Source organism: Rattus norvegicus, chromosome 9 (genome assembly GCF_036323735.1).
Source record: "Rattus norvegicus strain BN/NHsdMcwi chromosome 9, GRCr8, whole genome shotgun sequence".
Taxonomy (NCBI): Eukaryota; Metazoa; Chordata; class Mammalia; order Rodentia; family Muridae; genus Rattus; species Rattus norvegicus.
Genome location: NC_086027.1, coordinates 101740697 through 101762670, shown reverse-complemented (window position 1 = coordinate 101762670; position 21974 = coordinate 101740697). Strand labels below are relative to the sequence as shown.

The 21974-nt window shown below is 47.5% G+C and overlaps 1 protein-coding gene across 5 annotated transcripts in view; it reads right to left on the bottom strand.

Moving 5' to 3' along the window:
* Nucleotides 1-1214: 1214 nt before the first annotated feature.
* Nucleotides 1215-21974, bottom strand: part of Atg4b (autophagy related 4B, cysteine peptidase) — a 31685-nt gene continuing 10925 nt past the window's right edge. The window contains exons 2-13 of one of the 5 annotated variants that reach the window (NM_001399197.1): nt 20517-20618; nt 20348-20419; nt 15350-15448; nt 14018-14119; nt 13553-13625; nt 10246-10325; nt 7629-7822; nt 6192-6270; nt 5783-5928; nt 4611-4667; nt 3950-4043; nt 1215-2971 (exon numbers count right to left, since the gene is read on the bottom strand). In NM_001399197.1, coding sequence (NP_001386126.1) covers nt 2898-2971; nt 3950-4043; nt 4611-4667; nt 5783-5928; nt 6192-6270; nt 7629-7822; nt 10246-10325; nt 13553-13625; nt 14018-14119; nt 15350-15448; nt 20348-20419; nt 20517-20618 — 1172 coding nt within the window. In that variant the 3' untranslated portion in view covers nt 1215-2897. Of the gene's footprint in view, nt 2972-3949; nt 4044-4552; nt 4668-5782; nt 5929-6191; nt 6271-7628; nt 7823-10245; nt 10326-10542; nt 13422-13455; nt 13475-13552; nt 13626-14017; nt 14120-15349; nt 15449-20347; nt 20420-20516; nt 20619-21974 lie in introns of those variants that run through there. The other 4 variants (XM_006245534.5, XM_063267328.1, XM_039083775.1 and 1 more) reach the window with 4 other exon arrangements.

Genomic DNA, 21974 nt, shown 5'->3' with positions numbered 1-21974 from the left:
GAATATCCAACTTACCTAGTGGCACGACGTTCATAATTCTAAGCCCAGTGATGATAACCTTGTTGGTTCTGTTATCCACTGGAGCTTTCCACGCTATCCATGTCAAAATGGGATGATACAGTGTGTATGTGTGGTGTGCTGCATGTGAGCTGAACCGCACCCCTGTATAGACCGTGTGAGATCCGGTACCTTGATGCTGAGCGTTGCCCTGGATGTGGGAGTACACACCTTCAATCCCAGAACTCAGCAAGTGGCGGCAGGGCTACATAGTGAGGACTGTCTCAAAAAGTAAAAAGTAGGGGCTTGGCCAGGCAGTCCAGAGTCAGGAGACGCAGAGCATCTGCAAGCCTGAGGGATGCTTCAGAAGCTTCTGGGTGCTATAAAATGAGCTGTTAGCTGCTTAGCATCCATCTCTGCCCTTCAGGACATAACAAGTTTTAGCTGTGGGTCAATGTGCTATGTGGTCATAGCAGCCGTAAGAAGCCAACGAACAGTACAGGGAGAGGGAAACCTTTACCTTGGGCCACTGTACGCAGGTCAGCAATTGTCCTTCCTTTATATGGACTCGAGGGCAGGCAGACATCATCCAGGTGGTCCCCACTGAGATTTCACCAGTAGGATATGATATTCCTCAAAATCTACTTGTCCCCTAGTCCAAAGCTGGGAACAGCTTGCCTGGAGAGACCCTGAGGCAAGCTTTGTAGGTCTGGGTGCTTTCAACACTTTGTCCAAGTGAAGAGAAGAGCTACTGGCTCATTTTACTACTTCTATGCCTACCCCCAAGGCCAGAAGTGTTAGATCTGGGGCTGGGGTTGTAAGCTCCACAGTGTGGGAACTGAACTCCAGTGCCCTGAAGAACAGTTCTAACTCCTAACTGCTGAACCACTTCTCCAGCCCCTGGCTTTTTTGAGGCAGGGTTTCCTTCCTGTGCAGCCCTGCTGTCATGGTACTTGCTCTCTACCAGGTCAGCCTGGTTGCCTCTGCCTCCTGAGTGCTGGCATTGAAGCGACTCTTTTGTATCTGGTTCTCCTTGCACTTTCTCATTTTTAGGACCACGTGTTTATTTGATATGAGGGAAAACAGACATTGGCTACACAGCTGGGCCAGGAGCAGGGCAGGGTCTGCTTGTCCAACTTCAGGACATCTTTACCTGTTAACGCTAAAATCATAGCTAATCATAACTGGAAGGGAAAAATATCAACAGACACACAAACTGTTTTCTACTGAAACTTATTATTTACTGTTAAGGATTGCAAACTACACTACGAAGAATGAACAACCTCAGGAGGCCTTTCTTGAGCCCTGAGAGGTCCTTCAGGTTGTCGGGTTCCAGACATCCACCCTTGCTACCAACAGCAGGAGTTACAACAAGACCCTAGTCGACAACAGCACAATGGCTCCTGGACCAGGAAGCAAGCTCCAGAGGAATGGGAATTGCCCTAGTCTTCCTGTCCCACCCCATCTGAAGTCAAGGGACAAGATACGGGAGAGAGGAATAAGATGAAATAAATATGTCATCAACATATCTGATGTTGATAGGCAGGATCTCTTGCTACCTCGTGGGCTACTTAGAGCTGCTGTATCTGGAGTAGCTCCAGCCTCACCCATCTACAGGCTCTTGGGGAGGATTTTTAGCAAAGGCTGTTTGTTGCATGGGCCTCCCCACAATGCCATACCCTGTTTCCTATCTAGGGGGAGGAAAGGTGCTTTTCTAAGACAGCAGACCTAGAGCACCCAAAGCTTGAAGGCCCAGGAAGCCAAGGTTAGGTGGCAGGTATGGAAATGAGTGCCAAGGAGAGCTGAACTCTTCACCCACTGGTGCCTGGAGCTACCTGCTCTGTCTAAATGTCTACTCTGCACCGAAAGCTGCAGTACTTTTACCTTGTTGGCCCCAAACCATCTAAAATTTCCTATGTCCCAGGAGGGTTTCTGAGAAGGGAAAGAACATGGAGGAAGGCTCAAATAGCAGTGTGTGCCCTACTACCAGTGGGCACAGTGTCACAAGCAAAGAACAGCTCTGCTCCCCCCCTCCCTTTCCTCCCAGAGGGAAGCTGGGTGGCAAGCTAACAGCAGCAGGCAGCGTGTCATGAAACCCATCAACCCCATATAGGAGACATAGCTCTTCCCTAGTGAGGGCCTAATGGAGAACCTCAAGACCACAACTCCAGAAGCACTAGAAACTTGTCAGCTGCTCCAAGGTTCAGGTGTCCATATTGTGCCCATGCACACTGGTATCTTTGGATTTTCCAAATGCCCCACAAGAATACTTTTTCTCCAAAGCAAATAGCAGCCTTGCTGGGATTCTCTCCATATGCTTTCCCACTGAGGTAGCCCTTGATAATCACACTGGGCAGAGGAGACAGCACAAAAGCTCACCCTGCCCAGCAGTTATGAGGCCATGATGTGGCTGTCACTCTGTACACGCCAACCTGCAGATCTTCTAAGACTGACCTGGGAAGTGCCCCAGAAATTCATGTCTTTGTTAAACAACTTCAAACAGGGCTTTAATTCCAAATAAACCACAGACCCAGGTGCCCAGGAGAAAGCAGAACCAAGCTGATGCGCTGACCAGGGCTGGCAGTGTCGAGTGGAGAATGCTGGGCGCTCCCGACCCACTGCTCTTCCTGACTAGGCCTTCTGGTGAGCGCCTTCATGTGGACAGGCCCTTGTGTGTTTGGGCTTAGGCAGTCTGACTCCAAGCAGTAAGGCCTCCAGGCACCACAGTCCTTGGTCCATGAGCAGAGCAGGCCCTCGGGACAGAGGTGGCACAGGCGGACAGCACTCAGCAGGGTGGGCTGGGTGGATGGAATGCGGTGACACTGAGTGCCCAAGGCAGGTCTGGGTTCTCAACGCACCCCAATGAGGGCCATGGAGGCCATCCCCCAACCCCAGGATTTTCAGAGGGATAAGATTTCAAAGTCTTCATCCTCAGAGTCAAAGAACCTCTCCAGTCTCTCTACATCAGAAGAATCTGTCAGGAAAAAGATAAAAGATTAGTCATTTCTCAGAAGCTGGTATGGATGAACTAGAATAAGCTGTCCCTTCTATTGGGGGAAAATTTTGTACATTGTGTAAAAATATTTCTTTGTCCTTCCTCACTTGCCTAAAGCACTTCTGATTGGCTTAATGAGATAACAGCCAATGGCCAGGAAGAAGAGGACAGGCAGAACAGGCGGGACATCCTCCAGGCAGAGAGGAACTCTGGGATATAGGTTTTGAAGGCAGAAGTAACTAAGTAGCCTAGTGGCAGAACTTAATTAGAACAGGATAATGAGTTAGGAGCTCATTGGGAAGCAAGCCTAAGCTAAGGCATGACTCTCAGAGAGTCCTAACAGGGTGTGAAGGGGTCCAACTCATGAGTAAGTGACAAGGCCCTAATGAGGGACAAGAACTCAGTGAGAAAAGAGAACAGTACCTGACTCCTGCCAGCAGACAAGCAATGGGACCTGGCACAAGAAAGGGCACCTGACTCCTTACACAAGTTGAAGGATCCAGGTCTCACCAGGTCTCCATTCAGTGTCTCCCAAGGCCAGTAGGTGTCTGAACTCTATTGTGCTGGCCTAGAGAACCAGGACTGATCCATGCAGGAACATCAGCCATGGTTCAATGATCCAGGACTGCTTAACCCCAGTGGCTCTTACGACAGACTTCACCATCACAAAACCTGTTGTGCCCTGTCACTACAGTCCCCAAGGAACCTGTGGGAATATGTCTCCTTCCCATAGCACCCTGGGCAGGACATGGACAGGCTGGGCTGGCCCATGGACAGGAATGGGTTTACGATGACCTGTCAACCAACCATTTGCACCTGGGGTTCAAAGAGTATTGTTAATAGTTACAGGGAAAAAGATCAGGACCTGAGGGCCGTGGTAGGCACAGACTAGAGAAACTAAGAGATGGGAACACAGGGACTGTCCCATCTAGACTGGTTCTCAGCCCCAGCACTCACCTAGGGACAGGTTCAGGACATCCTGGCAGGCCAGATGGGAAGGCTGCTGTTCCACCAACTCAAACATGGGCAGGGCACCTCCAAGCTGGGACAGCTGTCAGTGAGATACAGCTGTTAGATACAGTGAGATATGCCCCCAACAGTCACTATAGCCTCCAGCCTACAGCCTGTCATTTCACAGACAAGAAAATGGAGGTGATATTCACACTAAAGGTTATAGCACAGACCAACACAGTGATCAACACAGCCCAGGCCTGCCAACTAATAAAACCACAGAAGGCACAGGGAGGACAGCAAGAGGCCACCAGAACAGGACAGCCGCTGGCATACAGCCTCTGGCATACAACTTAATCACTACCCCCAGAAGCACATGAGGCAAGTGAGTGGGCCACACCACCACCTCATCATAAATTAAATGTGCAAAACATATATAAAAATAGCCAATCCTGAACCTCACTCACATAGCCAGCAGAAATAGCGATGCAAGGCACCCTACCCTGTTCAGCCGGCCCACATGTGTGAGGCAGGAACAAAACTCCCCATGCAACCAGTAAGCGGGTTCCTAGCTAGGCCATGCAAAGAGGCTCCCTTTACCCCAGCCACCTCATTGCCTGGGTCCCCAGAAGTTTCATCTTGGCTCTGGACAGGGGCAGCTACAGACCTTTTTGACTTGCTGGCACCAGTCATTAAAGTCTTCCTCGGTCTTACAGAAAAACCCCTAAAATGAAAATGGTCGTGAGAGTAGTGACTACATCTAGAGTAGCACGAGGCTGTCATCTCTAATCTTCAGAGATCCTGGTGTATACTTCCACTCTGCCCACGCTTTGTTTCACACATACCAACACCGCCCAATGATGCTGCCAATGATCCTACCCGACGGTGACACAGGAGAGTGATTCTACCATGTGTTCCCTTTGACCTCAGCTCTCAAAAGCCAGGACTGGGGCTCAAACTTCACGCTCTCTGAACCTGCTAGTCAGTCACACATGTGTAGCATCTTCTGTAAGGTTGGCTGTCTATTTAGCATTAGTACACCAAGTTCCAATCATTGTGAGCTGCTGGAATGCATTCACTGTAATGTACACGCACTTTACTTAGATGAGGAATTGCCAATGAGCTCTGCAGAAAGTCTGAGTCACAGAATCCCAGATTACTCTCCCTAGAACTTGGGAGGGGCATATGTGACAGAGTGTACTGACTGTCATGCCTGTGTGACTGTCACAGACTGGTTCTAGACATGCTGCACTCTGGCAGTGACCCACACGGTGAGCAACCTGATGAGGCAATGACTCCCTGGCTATGGCACTGTTTTGACATTTTTGGGTTTTTTCCCCTTTCCTCCAAACACATTTTGAATGGGCAGGTTTGCACAAACCATCAGAAATCCCTACTATATCATCAGAAAAGAGAGACGGAGAAGCTCATTCAGGACACTCATCTTCAAGATACACTAAGTAAACAACCAAACAATGATGAGGAAACTAAGAGGAAAAGCAGTACACTCCGGTGACCGTCACTCAGAATGACAGATCTAAACTGTCAAACTGTTCAGAGCCATCATTTGTGTTTTTGAGTAGGAGAAACACCCCCACCGCCGCCCACTGGTACACTCAATCACAGTCAACACACACATACACTAGGGTTGAGAAAGCCACTCACCAGCTGAGCAGCCTCAGGGAAAATAAGAGGTCTTGGGATCCTCAACTATGTGTACCTAACACTAAAATGTTGGAAAGCGTACAAAAATCTAGACATTTTCTGTTATACTCCACTGCAAGACTGGCACAGGATGACTCAGAACAACGGCTAGGAGTCTGTACCGTTGGGACATACCACGGCAATGGATGGGTCAAGCTCCCCAATGCCCATCCGACAGGGAGGGTGTTGGCAGTGGAAGCTCTCGTCGGGGATAAAGCAGCTGTCTGTCAGCTCCACTGCAGGCTGTGTAGTATGGGGATCCAGATAGATGAGCTCCTCACCTAGGCAAGATGATGCAGAAGTCAGAGGCAGATGACCAGAGCTGGGCAAGGGGGAGGGAGCAGGCCAGAGCAGCATCCAGACCCACCACACCAGAGTCGGCAGACAGAAGGGAGGTAGGAATCAGACTGTCTGGGGGTGAGGGGAGCATGCCACCACAGTGAGGGGGGGCACGGGAGGTACCAACACAGTGCCACAGAAAAAATTCACTCCTTCAGGGAGAACAATCATCCCTATGAACCCAGAGTATGCAAACCAGACTCACCAACGTAGCCAATAAAGTAGTGGGCACTGTTGGGCTTCCCTCCAATAACACCCAGGGACTGGGGCATCATGAAACAGTGCTGCAGGAGACAAGAGGGAAGGCCACTGAGCACATTGACCCTGCAACAGCACTCAGAAGAGAGTGTTCCTACACAGTCCTACACACTGCAGCACAGCATAGTCAGAAGTGTGTGTTTCACCATCCTCCACCTCAGGAAGGCCACGGCCTCCTGAATGACACAAGAAGAAAAACAAGAAGACATGTCCCAGAAAGCTTCCAGTACAGGAGGTACTGAGGCCACACCACAGGCTTACATTCTAGTTGGGAAAACTGCAGGAGCCAGGGGACGAGCTTATGGATTAACATGCACAGGCACTGTCAGGTAGCATGATCAGACATCAGTCTGGCCCAATGGGACAGGAGCAATGACAACAGAAGACAAGTCAGATAAAAATGGGAAATTGGGGGGCTGGAGAGATGGCTCAGTGGTTAAGAGCGCTGACTGCTCTTCCTGAGGTCCTGAGTTCAAATCCCAGCAACCACATGGTGGCTCACAACCATCTGTAATGATATCAGATGCCCTCTTCTGGTGTGTCTGAAGACAGCTGCAGTGTACTTATATATATAATAAATAAATAAATCTTTAAAAAAAAAAAATGGGAAATTGGTTTGGGGAAGCAGAAGTGGTCTCAGAACCTACAGCAGAGGAAATGGCCAGGACAGTCAAAAGATATGCGGGGACAGAACCAAGGTAAGGGAGAGGTTTTATACTTGGCTCTTACCTGAGCACTCAAAGGTGATTAAAAGTGAGAGATTTTAATAAAAAGCAGCATGGCCACCCACACAGTAAAGCTCTCAAGCGTTGACTCCTTAGTTTATCATCTGAGTAACTGTAACCTAAAGGCTTTACCATTTGTTTTTATGATGAGGTGGGGGGAAATCAAGGAAGAACTTGGATGAGATTCTCAGTAAATCTCCATGCGGTCTCCATCCGATGGGCCTACCAATTTCTACACCAGTGGTTCTCAACCTTCCTAATGCTTACATCACTTCATGCAGTTCATGTTGTGGTGACCCCCTCAACCATAAAATTATTTTGTTGCTACTTGATAACTGTAACTTTGCTACTGTAATGAAGTGTAATGTAAGACTCTGATATGATGTAGGAGTTTACTCAACCCCCCTCAAATGGGTCATGATCCGCAGGTTGAGATCCACTGCTCCAGACAGAAGAGGAAGCTTAAAGCACACACAGGAAGAGCATAGCAGAAACCTGGGAGTGACAAAAGACCCTGATGCCAGGTTCAGCAAGAGGACGACTGGGCTTGAAGACCCTTTGGAAGGCTAGACATTTAAATTCTTCTCTCTCAACACCTATAAGATCCAGTCTCACTCCTAGAGGCGTAGCTAGTTGAGCACACACTCAAAATGACTCACCTTCAGCGTCTCCACATAGGCCTCATTGATGTCTGTCAGTCCCAGGCGAAGAGGGATGAGAAGCACTAATGGTCTCCAGGCCAAGGGCCTGTTGGTGACTTCAGCTCCAGCAGGGAGCCCGTTACAGTGCCTCTCTGACTCCATGGATAGTGCAGCGGCCCCGGCACAGGGAAGGCTGGCCCTGCACAATCTTCCTGAGAGGGAAGGCATATTTTGTATGAGTTAAGCAGACACAGACAGAAGTTCCTACAAGGAGAAAAAGTGTTTTAAAGAGCAGGTGCTAAGGGGCTGGAGAGACGGCTCAGTGGTTAAGAGCTCTGGCTAATCTTCCAGAGGTCAAAGGTCTGATTCTCAGCATGCACATGGCAACTCACAATTGTCTGTACCTCCAGTTCCAGGGGATGCAACACCCTCTTCTGGCCTCTGCAGGCACAAGGCACGCAAGTAGTGTACAGGCAAACACCCAACACACGAAGCAATTTAACAAACAACACAACAAAAGCCCAACAGCTTAAAACAGAATTCAGAGAGCGAAACGTCCCTACTCAAACATTTTCTAGGGGCTGGAGAGTTGGTTCAATGGTTAAGAATTCATGCTGCTCTTGCAGAAGACCCATGTTCAGTTCTCAGCACCCATGAGGTGGCTCATAACCATCCCTAACTCTACTCACAGGAGTTCTAATGCCTTCGTTTAACCTACTTGGGTACCAGAAATGCACGTAGTATACATACATGCATACAGGCAAAACTTATACACATTAAAAAACCAAACAAAGAAAGAGAGAAATCTTTTATGCACATAAAGTATTTTTAACTATCTGTATGGTTGTTGTGCCTGCGTGTACGTCTGTGTACCATGTGCGAGCAGTGCCCTCAAGGTCTCGAGTATTGGATCTCCTGGAACCGGAGCTACAGGTGTTTGTGAAGCGCCCCACAGTTGTGAACCACCATGTGGGGGCTGGCAACTGAACCTGGATTTTCTGAGGAGTAGCCTAGTACTCATCTCCCCAGCCTGAACTTAAAATATTTCAAATTATTCTTAAGCCAGGCATGGTGGTACATAGTTTTAATCCTAGCACTTAGCAGAGGCAGGGGGATCTCTGTGAGTTTAGGGCCAGCCTAATGTACATCCTGAGACCCTCTCTCAAACAAACATAATTGTGTAAACAATGTAGGGGAGATGTCCCACGTGCACCTGTGATGGTCAGGGGACAACACTGAGCCGGCCCTCTCCTTCCGTCTTTACATGGGCTCAGGTGATAGCAGAATAGTGTGGCTCACGCCTTTCCCACTGAGCCAAACCGCTAGCTCCCCTGTGGGCTTAAAGGAAAGCAAGAGCCGCAGCCACCCACACACTCTCCAGCTTGGGCAGGCCCAGTCCACTCAGGCTCCTTTTCAGCAAGCAGGGCGCCAAGGACAGCTTTTCCTCATCCTTACTTCCTCTGTCTGAATGCACTGCGCAAGCCTTCACTGAACAAATGACTAGAGTCTGGTGACGCTAGACGTCTCCAACATTGTGGGACACACACATGCTGCACTACACTCAGACACACGCACGCAGATAAACGAGAGAATTTTAAAAATTAAAAAACAGAAGAAGGGCTGGAGAGATGGCTCAGCGGTTAATAGCACTGACTGCTCTTCCAGAGGTCATGAGTTCAATTCCCAGCACCCACATGGTGGCTCACAACCATCTGTAAAGAGTCCTGATGCCCTCTTCTGGTGTGTCTGAAGACAGCTACAGTGTACTTATATATAATAAATAAATAAATCTTTAAAAAAAAAAAAAAAACAGAAAAACTTTTTAGATTAAAAGACTAGAAGTAGTAGTGATTCACTGAACTCTTCCACAAGACTGAACTTTCTGGGACATAGGGAATCGCCAGTGGAAAGATTAGTTGGCTAATGAACATATTTTAAATGTCTTCTTTTAAAAAAAACTGTCTTTTCTCTCTCTTTCTTTCTTCCTTCCTCCCTTCCTTTCTTTCTTTCTTTCTTTCTTTCTTTCTTTCTTTCTTTCTTTCCTTCTTTCTTTCTTTCTTTCTTTCTTTCTTTCTTTCTTTCTTGTTTGGGACAAGGTTTCTCTCTGTAGCCCTGTCTATCCTGGAACTCATTTTGTAGACAGCCTGGCCTCTGCCTCCCAAGCGCTGGGATTAAAAGAGCTGTCACGCCTGGCATTCATTTTACCTGTGTGTGTGCTCTACCTACATATATGTGCACCACACTCGTGTCTGGTGCCCCTGGAGATCAAAAGAGGGAATCGGAGGAAATGAGTTACACCTTTGGCTGTGAACCGGGTAAGTGTGCTAGGAAATGAACTTGAGAACTGTGGGAGAGCAGTAAGTGCTCTTTACCACCAAACCATCTCTCTGGCCCCCATCCCTCACCCCTTTTACTAATCCAGGGTCTCACTATGTAGTCCTGCCTAGCCATACAAATAGCTACCCTGATGCTGGAGAGAACTCCGTCCTCTCCCTTAGCCAGCAGACACAGTAAGAGAATGGGTTTCCAGTGCCTTGCCTAGGCTCCCCCTGCTGGAAGTGCTGGTGTTGCTGAGATTCCAGCTGTGGCTCCCTCTGGGCTCCATCACCTACAACCAAAGTCCTGAGCCACTTACTGATTTCCTCCATCACCACAGTGTTGTCCATTGCTATGTGAACAGCCAGGGAGCTCCATGTGTCGAATACAGCCAGTTTCCTACGGAAAGTGAGAACACTCCCATGAGCCTTCTACGACATGGGCACCACACCACAGCACTGACAGTCGAGGCAGCTTCAAAGCTTAAGCTAAGGATCTGTCCAAACTCAAACAGGAGATAAAAGCTGAGTGCTGCTCATCGGGGAATGAGCTGCCCTTTGTCAGGAGACAGAGTGTGGACAGGAGCCCCTGGGTGGCACAGCAACTCAGGTCTCACCAGTATGGAGGCCGGTCCAGCTCACTGATGAGCAGCTTCTCTTCCAACGCCTCACTGTGAGCTGACAGCCCAGAAATCTAACCAACAGCACAACTGAGGCCAGCAGTTGGGAGGAAGCATGGCTGCAGACTTATGGCTCTGAAAGAAGAGCAGACAGCAGCCATGCTGTGTAGAAATGATGTAACCTGGGTGCTATGGGGTGGTGCAGGTCTATTAATCAGTGAGAAGACAGAGAGCAAGAAGGGACCTTCCCCAATGTGGACAATTACCAAGGATCTAAGCTGCAAGGTCCTGGTAGGCCTAGGAAGAGAAGAGGCCAAGGCTGGACGGCTCTAGAGCAGATGCTCTCAACCTTCCTCACGCTGTGACCCTTTAATACAGTTCCTTGTGCTATGGGGACCCCAGCCACAAAATCACTTCCTTGTTACAAATAACTAGGATTTTGCTACTGTTATGAATTGTAATGTAAATATCTGATATGTGACTCCTGTGAAAGTGGCTGTGACGTTTAAGTTGAGAACCACTGCACTAGGGAACCACACACAGCCCCTTCTCGTTAATGGGAAACTTGAAAGGAGCTCGGGAGAGCTGGTATTTTCTCACTACTCACAAAGTCCTGCCACAGCAGCAAGGATACAAAGCAGCACTTCCCTTGGCTGATATGTCAGTAAAGGCAAGCAGAGGAAGCAAGCAAATAGGGCAGGCAGTAGATGTACAGAGAGCCCCAGCAGGGATGCAAAGGGGCTGCTAGGGGAGAAAAACTATGCAGACTGTGGTCAGCAGAGGCATGGGAGCAGGCTGGGCAGGTCATGAAGCATACAGAGGCCCTGAGTAGGAGTATGTGAGTAACACAGACAGAGCTGCCATCTAAGGGCTTGTGTGTCAGGGCAGAGTAAGGTCAAGGGATAGGGCAGGTCATGATGTGGTAACCATATGGAGATGACTTGGTTGTTATTTGAAGAAGTCCAGGATGAAAGAAAGGACTAACAATGAAGTACAAGACAAGATGTGGACTAGAACAGGACAGAGAAGGGATGAGCATAGGCTAAACAGAAATTCATTACAGGTAAGAGTCAGAGTCTAGAATCAGCCCAGATTTTGGCCTAAAAAGTTGAAACCCCCACTGGCATCCCCCATGGGAAAGAAAGGAATAAAACCAAGAGCTGGCCGAGTGCTCTACTCTGGAAGTTAGCATTCCTCATGAGCCTCTAGGTAGAGAGGCAGCAAAGAGTTCAGGGACGTAACCTACCTCTGAGTGTAGGACAGACAGGCAATCATAGATGAGGAAAAGGGATCTCGAGGAGGCCAGCATCAGGAATACAAGCATGGATAAGCAGCCTGACCTGCCATTTCCAGAAAGATGAAATCCTAACACGAAGGGACTGTTCTTTGTCAGTGAAGACAGAGAAGAAGTGGGGCAAGAGGTACAACCAAAGCACTGAGGGTGACCTGGTCAGGCTCCTTAGAGCCACAGGGAAAGGGGGCAGCACCAGGCTGGCCCTGTATATCACACCCAAGCTAAAGGTTGATTAGAAAAAGGATCCCCTATGCCCCACTCATATATAGGAAAGCTTGGTCCCCACTTGGTAGAACTGTTTGGAAAGGTCTGGCCTTGTTGGACAGGTGTGCCACTGGGAGGAGGCCTTGAGACCTCAAGAGCTTCTGTCCTTTCCGGTTAGCTCTTGCTCTGCCCCATGCTGGTGGACGAGATGGAAGCCCCTGGCTACTGCTCCAGTGCCTGCCTGCCCGCCTGCCGTGCTCCTTGCCTCGATGGTCAAGGTCTAACACTTTGGAACGCTGAGTTCCCGAAATAAAATGCTGTTTTGTTTTTTATAAGTTGCCTTGGTCATGGTATTCTGTCACAGCAACAGAAAAGACAAGGCACGACTTGGACAAAGACACTAAAGGGGATGGAGAGGGTATGCATGCAACAGAAACCAAGCCGAAGACTCCCAGCCAGTCATGGCCTTGGATGGCTGGGCATCAGATATGCAGAAAACAGCAAGTGTCTAGGTGGAGCCTACTGAAGAGGGCCATTGCAGACACAAGAAGGGTGTCAAGGAACATTCAGGAAAACTATAGCTAGAGACGTGTTTGGGAGATACTAGCTTTCAGTCCAAGAAGAAAAGGCCCTACATGAGTGAGTCCTGGATATTGGTTCAGAGCCTTCTAGAGGCACTGAAACATTAAAGCACACAAAGCCACAGGGAGAAGTGAGTCAGGTCAAAAAACAAACACAAACACTGTGGGAGGGAGCATAGGCAAGGAGGAAACAGCTCAGTGCTTTAGAGCACCTGCAGCTCTCGCAGAGGACCCAGGATTCAGTTCCCAGCACCCACAGAGCAGCCAACAACCATCTGCTCAACTCCAGCTCCGGGGTCTAACAATGTCTTCTACCTTCCCTACAAGCTTTGCATGTATGATGTGCAGACACACATGTGCAGAAAAGCACTCATACATACAAAACAGAGAGGTCATACACTGACACTTGCCCTATCTCCAGAAAAAGCCAAAAGGGTCATTCCAGAGAAAATTACAGAGCAATGCCCCTCAGAAAAGTAAGGCTGACTGAACTCCAGACACTGGGCCACAGAAGACAGGAAGGAAGAGGCAGACATTCATGAGAAACAAACTCTTAACAGATTCTGAACAACATGGGAAAGCTTATGACCTATGTGGGTCTCTCTTGACAAACCCACAGAGGTGGAGGGCTATAGCACCTGCAGATACAGTAGCATATATAATTGTCATGGTCCCAGATCTAAGACACCCTCATTACAGATGGATCTGTATACCAAGACAGAGGACAGGGCCATGTTAGGGCTCTGACCTAAACATGAACCCCATTCACAGAACAATTGGCATAGTCATCCAGGGGACTCCCCCGGGTCTATAAGCAAAGAATCAGAATACCTTATTTCCTGTAGCAATAAGTACTCAAGGAGTGGGTAAATGCCAAGGAGAACTCATGCTGACCCCAAGAAGCAGAAGGGCTGGGCTCATTACGTACTTGAGGACCTGGGCAACAGTGTTCGGCCCGTACCACTGGCCTATAGACTTGCCTTCGCCAACTCCCATTTGCGCTGCAGGAAACAGACCCATGTTAGCAAACACATCCAATCCCAGAAGAGAGAGAGTGTGTATATGAGTGTGTGCACCTCACTTTTGGTACACCAGTAAACACTTCATAGAGAGGTCTAGACAGAACACCTACCCTCCTGAGGTAAGCGAACCAAACCTTCAGGAGGAACCTAACTCCCACAGACTTCATGGAGTCAGTCACTGCAGGCTGTACAGGGGAAGGGCAGGCTTGGGTCTGAGCTAGTGCTGGAACACCAGAGCAGCTCACAGGGTCTAGAGGCTAGAGTGGCCTAGAACCCCATTCTCCAACTCTGCAAGATTTAGAAAGCTCCCAAGGGAATCCCAAGAAGTCTGCCCTTTGCACAGAGCCAAAGCTAGGACACTTAATCCCCACCTATCTGGTGGATGGAATAGTAGCTGTCCTTCCTGTCGAGGAAAGCGTTGAGGACACTGAAGTAGCTGTCAGGCTGTCTCTTCCGCTGAGTCCATCTCCAATCTATTGGGGACAAAACCCGGGAGGTTAGTGTGACCCCTACATGACGAACAAACCTTCCACTTGCACAGTGTTCAATATTCAGATGGTGCACAGGACTCTATTTTTGAACACTTTTTAAGTTAAGTCAAATCTGCCAGGATTTCAAATATCACTCTCTATCTCATCAAAACCAATCTAGGCTGAAAGCAGAAAGCTGTTTCAGCAGTTTAAAGATAATTTCATAAAGAAAAAACATTTATATCAATATAAATCACAGGCATGGTGCTTCAGGCCTGCAATCCCAGCGACTTGGGAGGCTAAAGCAAGATGCCCTGGTTAGTTTTATGCCAACTTGACACAAGCTAGAGTCATTTGGAAAGAGGGACTCTCAAGAAAACACCTAGCCAACACGGACCTATATGCAAGTCTCTTGAGCATCCTCTCTAGCAGTTAATAATTGCTGTGGGAGGGTTGAATGGTGCCAATCCTGGACAGGTAGACCTGTACTGTCTAAGAAAGCAGGCTGAGCAAGCCACGAAGAGCAAGCCAGTAAGCAGCACTCCTCCATGGCCTCTGTTCCAGTCCTGCCTTGAGCTCCTGCCCTGACTTCCCTCGGAGACAGTGTGGCCTGATGTAAGATGGAGTAAACCCTTTCCTCCCCGTGTTGCATTTTATCACAGCAATAAAGGCCCTAACTAAGACATGAGAGAACTACAAGTTCAAGTCCTGCCTGGGTAACTCAGTGAGCTCCTGAAGTAAAGATTAAGAAAAAAGATTAAAACTGTGTTGAGCACTTCAGGCTTCTACAGAAAATGAGAGAACTTTCAAATGGACTGTCCACAGCATAAGCACTTGAGTATGACCCACTGGTTTTGCTCACTAGCAAAAACCAGCACACACATGCACACACACACACACACACACACACACACACACACACACACACACACACACGCACGCACGCACCATTTGTTGCTACTGGAGATTGAGCTACAGCTTTGAGCCTGCAAGACAAGAACCACAAATTTGTGTTTTGCCTACAATATTCTTTATTTTGTTTTTAATTTTTCTGAGACAAGAAAGCTGGCCAGGAAATCAGTATTTGGACCAGGCTGGCCTCCAATTCATAGAAATCTACCTGCTGTGCCTCCCTGGGGTTGGGATTAAAGGCGTGTGCCACGATGTCCAGCTTCTATGATGTGCTTTAAACATCCCTCACTACACAGATCCCAAGTAGGCACTGTGACTCACCTCGACCTAAGTGCCGGCACACCAGGGCCTGGGCAAAGATCATCTGTCCACACCGAAGCATGCAACCCCAGCCTGTGTCTGAGGTAGGGCCAGTTCCCCCTGTGTGGAAGACAGAACAAGAAACATTCACAATCAGAGGGCCCAACGGAGGCTGGGCGTCCTGCAACAGGAAGCATTTGGACAGCTCCATAGCACAGGCACTGACCCTCCTAACACATCTGAATGTCTCAGACACTGTGCAACTCTGAGGATTCAGAAATGGACGAGCCACATCTACTAGTCCTGACAGTGCTCTCTAGACTGAGAAAAACATGTGAACGCTCAGTCATTCCAATAGGAACACTGGGCACACAAACAAGAATCCCCATGACTACTCTAGAAGAACTAAGACTGGAGAACCGTAACCCTACTACAACAAAGCAAAAAGTTCAAGAGTTAGCATGATACCCACTGTTGTTGACAGTAAGAACAAGAAAAGTCACGAGTAATGCTACTGCAAACTCTACATCATTCAAGCTGAGTTTTGAGTCCCTCCACTGATGTCCACTCACTGGGGGGCTTGGAAGACTGACAAGAATTGTGGAGTCACTTTTAACATGACAGGACAAGGAGAATGCTCTCTGCAAGTCTTCAGGGAATGTCACTGTACACCTATGACAAGAGAAATAGCCCAGTGTAGTGAGAATTCTGGTTTCTTTTTTTTTTTTTTTTTTTTTTTTCTTTTCTCTTTTTTCGGAGCTGGGACCGAACCCAGGGCCTTGCGCTTGCTAGGTAAGTGCTCTACCACTGAGCTAAATCCCCAACTGGTTTCTTTAAAAACAAAGAAATGTCATGGGAATATGTTTTTGTTTTAATCCCAGGTTAGGTATATGGGGGCTTCTTCAGACTGTCCATAGCAGCTGACTATGATTTGCCTCATGCTGTAGCAGGGGTGTGGTTTTGCCAGCTGAAGACAGCTTTAGCGTGTATGTTTGGAATTCAGAGGACCTTTCAGAGGACATATAAATGCTAGAACCAGACGGAAGGGGCTGACTGGCCGGCTGGTTGTTATTTCTCAAGCAGTGATGTGCAAAGAGAAGAAAACAGGTATCCTGATGGTGAAGATCACACTTACCCCAAGGAATATCAATGCCCCTTTCCCCTCTAGCCTTCTTCCTCCCCTACCTAGAGCTGGGGGACTAGAAGGGATAAGAGTGGGGAAGGGAGGGAGACATAGGACCTCATAAAGGACAAAGGTCTGTTACACCTCCGTAACAGTAAGAGGCACAGATTCGATGTGAACGGTGAACTCAGGTGTTTTCTATTGCTATACTTGTCGCCACTCTCATCCCAAAAAGTCATCTCTACAACACTCAAGGCGTATGCACACCATGCTTGTTTCTTAGGACCATAATGAGCTGCTTTAACTGCAGGAGGTTAGTTTGGCCAACTTGACACAATCTGCAATCACCTGGTATGGTGGTTTGAGTGAGAATGGGCCCCGCAGACACGTATGTTTGAATACTTGATCCGCAGTTGGTGGAAGTGTTTGGGAAGATTAGAAGGTGGGGCCTTGCTGGAAAGTGCATTACTGTGGGCAGGCTTTGAGGTTTCCAAAGTAACATTCTCAGTAAGCTCTCTCTGCCTCCTATTAGTAGAATGAGATATGAGACCTCAGCTACTGCTTCAGTGCCGTGCCTGCCTGCCTGCTTCTGTGCTCCCTGCCATGATGGTCACAGACTCTAACCACTTAGAACCATGAACCCAAAATTAAATCCTTGGGAGCTGGGGGGGAGTCCTGCAAACATCGAGCCAGACAGGGAAACTGAATTATAAAGAGCTGAGAATGAAAATCCAATTGAGTCCATCTTATATTGCATCAAACTTCAGAATCTGAAGCCAAGCATTTATTGCTAGCATATTTAAACACAGTACAATCTGGGGGAAAGTTGCCAAGCAACAACCATTCCAACCCCAGGCCCACAATAAAGCTTAAGGCATGACCACATCGAAAGTCCTTTGAAAAGTGCATGTGATCATAAGGACGAGTACTAACTATAGCCTAAAAGCCTAGAATCTAGTGCAGTCTCTGACTAAGATACCACAGATATCAGTAGGCCATAAAATACATGTGACATCTCCCCTAAGGATGGTTCTATTGACTGGGAGCTAAATATAAAGGTCTAGGGAGGGAGAGTCTGGGATAAAAATTCTGGGGGAGTTAGCTGAGGTTTGCTTCTACAGATAGTGAGAGGTCAGCAGGTCAACAACATCCACTCCCAGCTTTCTGGGTAGAATGAAAGTATTTAACTCCTCCACTGAGGAGATGGCCCTGTGTGTTTAACACTCCTGTTTCCTTGGTGTTCTGTGGTGCAACCTTCTTTCCTAAGTTACTGCAGTTGTGGTGTTTTGTCACAGCAATCAAAAAAATGACTAAGGCACCCAGGAAGAGATCTCAGTGAGGGTCTGTGTCTTGGTTACTACTCCACTGCTATGATAAAACACTGTGATCAAGGCAACCTCTAAAAGCAAGCACTTCATTGTAGTCTTTGCTTACAGTTTCAGAGGGTTAGCTTCTGAATGCCATGGTGGGGAGCAAGGTGGCAGACAGGGAGCTCACATCTGATCCAAAAATTAGAGAGGGAGAAGGAGAGTGAGAGAGAAAGACAGAGACAGCCTGATTAAGCCTGGCACGAGCTCTGGAAACCTCCAAGCTCACACCCGCTCATACCTTCAATATGGTCATACCTCCTAATCCTTCCCAACAGTCTCATCAACTGGGGACACTAAGCATTCAAGCAAATGAGCCTATGTGGCCGTTCTTTTCTGTTTGGGGAGAGAGACATTCTTATTTAAAGCATCATAGATTTTCTAGTTTTGTTTATCCTATGGGCATGTCTGTGAGGGGTTGTCTTTATTTCCCTAATTGATGTTGGAAAACATAGCTTGAAAGAGGCTCCAGCCCCTAGGTTTGGGGACTGAGCACAGGTACTACACACAGTGGCCCGCTCCTTTCTGCTTCTCCACTATGGATGTGCTGTGTTCAGCTGTCTTGAGCTCCTACTGCTGTGACTTCCCTACGAGGGGCTACAACCTGAACTGTGAGGTAAAACAAACCCTTTCTCCTCTACTGTGCTTCTGTCAGGGCATTTTATCACAGCAGCAGAAACAGAACAGAGACCTAGTCTCACGGATGTTCACAGCTGGCCACAGAATAAAGGCTTCTCTTTAGCTCTGGCATCCTAGTCAACAACCTGGCCATCACTGCTTACCATTGGGCCCCAGTTTTGTAACTTTTTTTAAATCTTATTTTTAGTGATGGTTCTTAAACGCTTTAACTTTCCTCGCAACCCACCACCCACCAGAGATAGTGGAAAAGGAGGGTTACAGGGGAAGTGGACCTGTTTAGAAAGGTTCTTTAGAGCAACTCCCTTCTGGGTTGCCTGGAATCAGCAGTCCAGTTTACAGACTAGCAGGCAGCAGCAGCAGCTCGATCTAGTTCAGTAGAGTCAGATTAGCAACAGCAGAGACATCCAGGCCTCAGCCTCAGCTTGAGTCAGCAGGAGGAATAACCAGAACTTTTAGGCTGTGCCTCTCTCAGGGAAAAGAAGATCAGCAAACACACGAGACCCACAACAGCTAGCTGTACCAGCAAGTCAAGCTCTCCATCACACACTCTATGGAGTCCTATTTATAGCATCCAAACATTACATGTCTTCCACATGCTGACGGGTCTTTCTCGGCAAGGGTCTTGTCTCAGTACATGTATCCAACCAGCCCAAGTCCTTGGAAGCAGTAACAAACTGCAGCACACCAGCAAAAGGTTTTTGATTCGTTTCTCTCTATGGAGTCCCAACAAATGTAGTTTAACTAAGCAATGTAAGGTGGACCAATATATGTGTGTCATTAACAAAGAATCTTTCATCACGTATCCTTTCATGTGTTTTAGTAGAACATCTTCTCTCCTGTGTCTGCTTCAGTTAAACGTTCCTTTATGAGTCTGTCTTAGCCTCTCACACCTGTGCCCACTTTAACAAAACGTTCCTTCATGTGTTTGCCCAAGCAAAACACCATCCAACCGACTTTCCAAAGAACTCTTAAGTTTTAACTTCACAGTTTAGTTTCTATTGCTATGATAAATTAAATACCATGACCAAAAGTTGGAAATGGATTGGTTGGTTTATAAATCCTGATCACAGCCTATCACCGAAGGAAGCCAAAGCAGGAATTCAAATAGGACAGGAAGCTGAAGCAGAGGCCGAGAAAGGATGCTGCTTACTGACTTTAATTCCAAGGCTTGCTCAGCTTGTTTTTTGTTTGTTTGTTTTTTAAACAAACCCAAGGCCTACTGTTCAGAGGTGGTACCAGCCATAGTGAGCTACCCCACCCCCACCAATCATTAGTGAAGAAAATGTCATACTTACAGGCAAATTGCATGGAGGCATTTTCTAAATGGAAGTTCCCTTTTCCCAGAAGACCCAAGCTTATAGTAAGTTTTACAAAAGAAAAACAAACAAAAACCCTAACCAGCACAGAGCCAGTCTAAAAAACAACCACACAACCAGACAACAAATGTACTGTTGTCATGATCTTAATCCAAAGACACCTCGCCAACAAGGAAATAGAAAGCATGTACGTCACTACAGGTTGTAGAAAAGTGGGACACTCAAGCTGGGGAGACAGCAGCTCAGTGAGTGGAGTTTGACATGCCAGTGCAAGGATCTAAGTTCAACCCCTAGAGCCTACATAAAGTTTAATGCAGCAGCACACTTCTGTATGCTGGAGCTCCTACAGGAAGATGGGAGGAAGAGAGAGGGGAATCCCTGGAAGCTCATGGTCTAGCTAGAGACATAACAGTGATGAATAAGAGACCTTGACTCAACCAAGGAGGAAAGCAAGGACTAAAAGCCCTAGGTTGTTCTTTGACCTCCATTCACGTGTCTGTACCCCCATTTCATAAGACAGAGATTAAAAACAAATAAATGAACCAAAACATTTGAGAGATTAAAAAGCACTCACCAATAGCTGGAAAGTTTCTCCTGTACGTAAACCAAAGTCTGGATGCAACATCAGACAAGATCTCATCCTTCTCTAGTTATTTAAAGGGAAGACAAACACAAAGTGAGAGGCAGCAGACAATTCCATCTCAAGACTTCTGCAGAAGTAATTTGAGCCAAGAGGACAATACCTGTGAAAATGCTGTATTTTCTGCCCAGAATCCAAACAGGCTCTGAGGTCTCGGGGAAATCTTCAAATTCGGCAAACCGGAGAGTATCATATGTCAAAGTGGCTGTGGAAACCATACAAACACATTTGTCTGATTTTTACATGGTGACCATTGTATGTTGAGGATTGGTTTTTTTTTTTTTTTCTTTCTTTTTTTTGGAGGTGGAGACCAAACCCAGGGCCTTGTGCTTGCTAGACAAGCGCTCTACCACTGAGCTAAATCCCCAACGAGGATTGGTTCTAATGCTTTGAATTGATTGGGGGTTCCCTAATCAAGAATCCAGACACTGAAAGTCTTTGCCCCCAATTGGGTTTTGATCAATCAATAAAGATGCCAGTGGTCAATGACTGGGCAAATGGGGGAAGGGGTAGGACCCTTAGATTTGCATGAGCTAGGATGTAGGGGAGAGAAACAGAATCAACAGGACTGGGTTTGGGGCTGGGTACGGATCATACTTAGAGCTGCAGAGGGAAGATCATCCGAAATTTAAGTGGGAAGAGAAAGCTCCCCCAACCCCAACAAGGGCTGCCCAGAAGCCTCTCGGGCAGCCAAGACCAGTGGACCTCACAGAAGGTAACAGGGCAGCAAGGTTAAAGGTAGATTTAGAAGGTGTTGAGCTAGGAGTACCAGAGGGAAATGTATACTAGTCAGGGAGGATTAGAGCTGCCCAGCCCATGAGTAGCCAAGGCATTTCGGAAATAAGCTGGGGGTGTGTGTGTGTGTGTGTGTATGTGTGTGTATGTGTATGTGTGTGTGTGTGTGTGTGTGTGTATGTGTGTGTGTGTGTGTGTGTGTTTGTGTGTGTTTGTGTGTCTGGAATGCATGACCCGTCTTTGTCTTCAGGAACACAAAGGGAGTAACCCGTGCTACAAGTATAACATCTCTGCACTAAGGATTCTTGCTGCATCTGCATTTTTGCATTTCCCTAGTGGCCATGTAAGTAAATACATGAGCACACATGACAGTCTGTGAAGAAGTTGCTCTGATGAAACTTGTAAGGAAACAGGAGCAAGATCCCACCCCACCCCCTAAGGGGGAAAAAAAGTAAGTTCTTGGTTATTTGAGACTTGAAATTTTTTTTTTCTTTTCTTTACCAAACAGTCTCTACATACCTCAGACTGTCCTGGAATTTGAAATGTAGACCAAACTGGTCACACAGTCACAGAGACCCACCTCTGTCTGTCTCCCAAGTGCTGGAATCAAAGGTAAGTGCCACCACCACCAAGCTCTATCTTATTTTTTTGAGACAGGGCCTCATGTAGCCTAGGTCTTGAACTTGAAATGTAGCCTACAATGACCTTGAACTCCTGATCCTTCTGCCTCTGCCTCTACCTCTTGAGTGCTAGGACTACAGGCATACACCACCACCTCAGTTTATGTAAGGCCAAGACCTGAACTTCATCCTGGTGTCATGTATTC